We start from the raw sequence: 6,959 nt of genomic DNA, 5'->3' as shown, positions 1-6,959 counted from the left end.
TACTATTAGTTAATTAATTTAACCCCTTAACGTCTAATGACAGATGTAAGGAGGTGGTGCTGTTATGGACAGTAAGAAATACGCTGCAACTTTAAGAGACAGCACCCTCTTGTCTGGTGTGATGGAATGATCTGCTCCCACGTAAAGGACTGTGTTAATGAACTGGCCGAGGCTGAGGAGGGGAGGAGTTGAGCCTGTGAGAGCATGTGAGCTGGAAGCTACTGCTGAGAGCTGCTGTGCATGGAGCTATGTAAAAAGGTCGCACAGTCTGAGACTTAATGGACTTGTGAGATTGAACAGACTCTTCAGGTGTAGCAAAGGTGGCTGTCCTGTGCTATTGTGAGAAGCCACGAAGAGACTGAGAAAGAGATTTACAGTTTCCAGGAGCACCTCCAGGACCCTGAAGCAAGGAAAAGACCAGGTTTCATGGATCTGCCAGCAAGACGTGCGCACCACCGTTCAAGACTGTTGGGGGCCCCCGGGACTGGACCTGAGTCCCCAACATCACCGTGAGTTTGTTCCCGTTTGCGCACATGTCAGGGCATAGTGTAGGCTTCAACAGACAGAACACGGCAGCCGTGTGGCCTGTTTATAAGAGGCCAGGGAGGTGATACTTAGAGTAGCCTCATTCTTTCTTTATTGTTTGTTTTGCCTGTGTGATATACTGTATATTGAGCCTGTAATAGTTGGAGCACCGTGCTATTTGACGGCCCAGCTAAAGAATACAAACTATTGTAAACTATCTTTTGCCATTGCATACCCCTGTTTGCACCTTCCTTATCCACTTCATTCCTTGCCTTCCAATAAATTAACCCTTTGTTGTTTGCACCTCATCTTGTGTACCGTAGTCTCCCTGCACCGTGGTGGTTCCCCGGCCATCGCTTCACAAACACAGTCCGCCTCCCCTTGTGTGGTACGGGTTTCAGCGATGAGCCTGCACCTTTTCCGGGACATGACAGCTGATCTGATCAGCTGACATATGCCCAGAACAGCCACAGATGAAATCGTGATTCACCTGCTGCTATTAACATGTTAAACTCTGACAGCGGCACTTAACATGCACGCGCAGGAAGCGCGCTATTCTCTCCTCCAATCGGCGCCCGTGTCACATGACCACGGGTTGCCGATGGGTTGGCATGACAACCCGGGGTCAGGAGAAGACCCCTGTGCTTGTCATTGCTGGATCGCTATAAGCACCGCCTGGTGGTCGGCGCTCATCGCAAGTGAGCATTTTTGCTACATAGGTCAACACTGCAGCCCTGCTGTATGCAGCAGATGTGATCAGACAAGTGCAGCTTCTAGTCTCCCAGGGAGATTATTGAAGCATGCAAAAAGTAAAAAAAAATGTTTTAAAAATATTTAAAAAATAAAAAAAATATAAAAGTTCAAATCACCCCCCTTTCGCCCCATTCAAAATAAAAAAATCAAATACACACATATTTGGTATCGTCACATTCAATATCGCCCGATTTATCAATATAAAAAATTAATTAATCAAATCGGCAAAAGGCGTAGTGAGGAAAAAATTGAAACGTCAGAACTACGTTTTTTTGGTTGCTGCAACATTGCAATAAAATGTAATATCGGGCAATCAAAATAACGCGTCTGCACCAAAATGGTATCAATAAAAACATCATATCGACATGCAAGAAATAAACCCTCACCCGGCCCCAAATCCTAAAAATAGAGACACTACGGGTCTCAGAAAATGGCAATTTTTTTTTAATTTTTTTTTTTTTTTTTACAAATTTTGGAAAAAATTTTCACCAGTTAGATAAAAAAGAACCTAGACATGTTTGGTGTCTATTAACTCGTAATGACCTGGAGAATCATAGTGGCAGGTTAATTTTAGCATTTAGTGAACCTAATAAAAAAGCCAAACAAAAAAACAAGTGTGGGATTGCACTTTTTTTGCAATTTCACCGCACTTGGAATTTTTTCCAGTTTTCTGCTACATGGTAAAACCAATGGTGTCTTTCAAAAGTACAACCTCAAAAAACAAGCCTTCACATGGCCATTTTGACAAAAAAATAAAAACGTTATGGCACTGGGAAAAAGGGGAGTAAAAAATGAAAATGCAAAACCAAAAATACCCCTGGTTGTTAAGGGGTTAGATAGGAAACAGGATGCAGATTAAAGGAAGTATGAATGAAGAGTCTGACTACACACAGGGTTTTATTTTTCTTTTTTTAGTATGTAACCAAAGTGACCACTATGGGATATTTCTAATATTGAATACTGCAAAGTTACTTTTTAAATGTGAAATTAGTTTCATGCCCTTTAACCCCTTAACGTCCAATGACGGACACAGTCGTCATTGGACGTCTCCCCCGCTTTGATGAGGGCTCCGGCGGTGAGCCCGCATCAAAGCTGGGACATGTCAGCTGTTTTGAACAGCTGACATGTGCTCGCAATAGGCGCAGGTGGAATTGCGATCCACCTGCGCCTATTAACTAGTTAAATGCCACTGTCAAACGCTGACAGCGGCATTTAACCGGCGCTTCACGTGATTGGGGTCAGCGATGCGCTGGCATAACAACCAGAGGTCTCCTGGAGACCTCTATGGTTGTTGATGCCTGATTGCTATAAGCGCCACCCGGTGGTCAGCGCTCATAGTAATGCTGTAATCCTGCTACATATAGGCAATCTGAGCATTGCTTATATGTAGCAGAGCCGATCAGGCTATGGGAGCTTCTATCCTCCCATGGAGGCTATTGAAGCATGCCACAAGTTAAAAAAAAAATGTTTTACAAAATATGAAAAAGTAAAAAAAATCTAAAAGTTTAAATCACCCCCCTTTTCACCCCATTCAAAATAAAGCAATAAGAAAATCAAACATGCACATATTAGGTATCGCCGCGTCCTTAATTGCCCGATCTAGCACTAAAAAAAAGGATTAACCCGATCGTTAAATGGCATAGCAGTAAAAAATCAAAACGCCAAAATTACTTTTTTTGGTTGCTGTGACATTGCATTAAAATGCAATAACAGGCGATCAAAAGAATGTATCTGCAGAAATGTGGTATCTATAAAAACATCAGCTCGGCACGCAAAAAATAAGCCCTCCCCAACCCCAGATCATGAAAAATGGAGATGGTACGGGTCTCAGAAGATGGCGCAATTTGTTTTTGTTTTGTTTTTTAACAAACTTTGGAATTGTCTATGAACTCGCAATGACCTGGAGAATCATAACGGCAGGTCACTTTTAGCATTTAGTGAACCTAGCAAAAAAGCCAAGCAAAAAACAAGTGTGGGAATGCACTTTTTTGCAATTTCACCACACTTGGAATTTTTTTCAATGTTGCACAACAAATTTTGTGGTTCATTTTCTCTTTTAACACTTGTGAAAATAAAAAAAAAATTGGTTCTGAACTAAATTTTTTGCAAAAAAATGTTAAATGTTAATTTTTTCCTTCCACATTGCTTCAGTTCCTGTGAAGCACATAAAGGGTTAATAAACTTCTTGAATGTTGTTTTGAGCACCTTGAGGGGTCTAGTTTTTAGAACGGTGTCACTTTTGGATATTTTCTGTCATGAACACCACTCAAAATGACTTTAAATATGATGTGGTCCCTAAAAAAAATGGTTTTGTAAATTTTGTTGCAAAAATGAGAAATCGCTGGTCAAATTTTAACCCTTGTAACTTCCTAACAAAAAAAAATTTGTTTCCAAAATTATGCTGATGTAAAGTAAATGTGGGAAATGTTATTTATTAAGAAATTTGGGTGACATATCTCTCTGATTTAAGGGCATAAAAATGTAAAGTTTGAAAATTGCAAAATTTTCAAAATTTTCGCCATATTTCCATTTTTTCATAACTGAACACAAGTCATATAGAAGAAATTTTACCACTAACATGAAGTAAAATATGTCACGAAAAAACACTCTCAGAATCAGCAGGATCCGTTAAAGTGTTCCAGAGTTATAACCTCATAAAGTGACAGTGGTCAGAATTATAAAAAATTGGCCTGGTCATTAAGCTGCAAAATGGCTCTGTCACTAAGGGGTTAAATTATTATACAATTTGCAAATATTGTCATTGCAATTTTTAGAATAAGAACATTTCTACCCAATTTAATGTTATATTGCTTTACTTATACAATTTAAATACACAGAGACAAGGGGCCTATTTATCAAGCAATTTATGCCAAATTATTGGCATAAAAATTGGCAAAATGTCACAAAATTTTTAAACAACTTGCAATTTAGTCCAACTCAGGCAATGTTTTGATCGTGGACAGAATTCTGCTGATAGGAGGAGAGGCTGATCAGTCCCGAGAAATTCAATATAATTTATACCACAAACCTGGTGTAAGTTTTGAAAGAAATGTCTATCAGACTGGCAACCATTTCTCATAGTGATGCATGGGAAATGAAAGATGCACCAAATTCATTGATGAATTTGGCGCATCTCAATCCAGCAAACACTTTATCAGGACTTGAGTACAAAACCCCTGTATAAATGAATCAGGACCAAAAGCAAAAAACAAATATTGTAAAATAAAAAATAAATTGCAAAAATTGCATGAAGGTAGTAATAATATTAAGGGTATTTAGCAAACATAATTTTGATCAAAAGAATGTACAAGCCATCCCGCCACGTTACGGCAACCCGGCAACTACCTTCATGCAATTTTTGCAATTTATTTTTTACTTTTTTATTTTAGGATATTTGTTTTTTGCTTTTTGCTTTCTCTCTGTAAAGGTCATGTGTTTATATGCATTTACATTTTGCATACATATTAATTTACTTGTTCAGCTCAGACCTAGTTTCTCATTTTGTTTTCTATGCATTTTTTAGCAAAATAGAGGCAGGCATAGAAATAAAGTACTTGAAATCACAATCCTTTTTTTTGCCGTATATAAAACCCTATAAATTTGAGAACACTGAAAATTAAATATTTAAATGTAACAAAAATATGTATTTTTCTCATTAAGGTACTGTTACTATGCATTCATTAATTTCCTGTAATAATTGATTTCTCTGTTCAGTGTACATAGAAAAGTCTCACAAAATAAATTAAAAGCGACGCTATTAAAACATTTCTGTTCAACTGAAAGTATCATTTATGACAGCATTAAAACAGTTGTGAATTAAATGCATATATAAATATATATTATATATATGTATACATATATATACCAATACACCAATACATTTGGATAATATTTTATTATCATTATTATTATTTTAAATTATGTTAAATGATTTCACTGACTGATGCGCGTAGTAAACCCCCATCTTCAAAAAGTCACTAATTCCATGGTAAACTAAAGGACAATCATTCATATAAACTTAAGTTATTTACAGGGGCAGAGATGCCATTAATGCAGCTTGTGCATCTGCAAGGGGCCCAAGAGGTAAGAGGGCCCTACTTCCATCTCCAAAGCAGCTTCTGCCACAGACACAAAAAGGGGGGCATTTTGTATTGCAAAGGACCCATATACTGTGACCATCTTCTGTTTGCGTCCTCCCCGGTTATTTAAAAAATTGTATCTCAAAAGGAACCTGACAGTAGGTTAATGGTGTCCATACAAGGGGCAGCATGAATTAGACATTGGCTCTACTATTCTCAAACATAGTTTTAGAAGCCATCCGGGGACTATTCGTCTTGGGTAATTAGTCCAAGAAGCCAGTGCTCTTGGACCTACCATGATACGACATCTGGTGGAACACAAAACAATATTTGTTCTTTTAGTAAATCCATGAAAACTTTCTCTTTTTATTAAACCACAAGTCCAGTATGAGTTTACAGATTTCTATTTGTCCTTTAAAAGGCCATACACGTAAAGGGTTTTCCAATACGGATCATCCCATTATGACATCTTTTGGACAATTTTCTTCACGGCTTCTTTCACCTCTTGATTCCTTAGAGTGTAGATAATAGGATTGAGAAGAGGAGTTATTATGGATGGGATGATAGATATGATTTTATTCAGGTGCAGTAGGCCACCAGCGGTGGGTCGGATAAACATGAACATAGTTGTACCATAAAAAAGAATAACCACTACTAAGTGTGAGGCACAGGTAGAGAATGCCTTACTTCTGCCAAAAGAAGTTGGAAATGTCATCGTTGTCTGAATAATGCAAATATAGGACATGGAAATGATCAGAAAACTACCAAAAATGATAAAACAAGCAAAGGCAAAAAATAACATTTCAGCACTTGCTGTATCAGAGCAGGACAACCTGATCAAAGGAGCAAAATCACAGTAATAATGGTCAATTTTATTTTTAGAACAAAATGAAAGGTTTGAGACCTGTAAACATGGAACAAATACTATAATGAAGCCCAAGAACCAACATCCCAACAGAAGTTTGATGCACATGTCAGGGCTCATGATAACTGTATACCTTAAAGGCCTACAGATGGCTATGTATCGATCAACAGCCATGATGGCCAGCAGAAAGTTTTCTACTACACCGAAAGAAAAATGGAAATAAAACTGGATTATGCAACCAGCTGGAGATATGGATTGTTTCCTTCTCATTAGAGCCCACAATAGTCTGGGAACAGTGACGGAAGGGTACCAGATCTCTAAGAAAGAGAGGCTGGCAATAAAGAAGTACATGGGTTTATGAAGACGTTGATCAATACTTACTATGACAATGATGAAAATATTGGTAGTAATGGTAACAATATAAATAGTCAATATAACAGGGAAGAAGTAGCGTCCCATTGCATTGAAGTTGGAAAAGCCTGACAGAAGAAATTCTGTAATTGTAGTTTTGTTGTATTGGAATTTGTACATGATAACACTGTTCTAAAGCCAAGCTGAATCAGAGATGAAAACAGCTAAACTTACCTAATTTTGTGGTACTGAAATGAATATGATGCTTACATTTGCTAATTGGCTCTAATTTTCAAAATCCAGAGGAGGTTGTAATTACATATTACACCTTTCATGCAGGCTTATAGAAACATCTTTATTATTTCATCATCATTATTGCTTTGTTA

General features: G+C 37.7%; 1 protein-coding gene across 1 annotated transcript; it reads right to left on the bottom strand.

The window, feature by feature from the left end:
• Positions 1-5,696: 5,696 nt before the first annotated feature.
• LOC141048198 (olfactory receptor 6F1-like) lies at positions 5,697-6,753 on the bottom strand. The gene has a single exon (XM_073543652.1). The coding sequence runs from the start codon at positions 6,751-6,753 to the stop codon at positions 5,818-5,820; it is 936 nt and encodes a 311-aa protein (XP_073399753.1). The 3' UTR covers positions 5,697-5,817.
• Between the last annotated feature and the right edge of the window lie 206 nt (positions 6,754-6,959).

Source organism: Dendrobates tinctorius, unplaced genomic scaffold, assembly GCF_039654945.1.
Source record: "Dendrobates tinctorius isolate UK_male_01 unplaced genomic scaffold, ASM3965494v1 ptg000133l, whole genome shotgun sequence".
Classification (NCBI taxonomy): domain Eukaryota; kingdom Metazoa; phylum Chordata; class Amphibia; order Anura; family Dendrobatidae; genus Dendrobates; species Dendrobates tinctorius.
This window is presented reverse-complemented; position numbering and strand designations above follow the sequence as displayed.

What these genes read in the sequence shown, in the direction of transcription:
- LOC141048198 (XM_073543652.1), bottom strand. Translation starts at nt 6,753, where the DNA reads ATGTACAAATTCCAATACAACAAAACTACAATTACAGAATTTCTTCTG.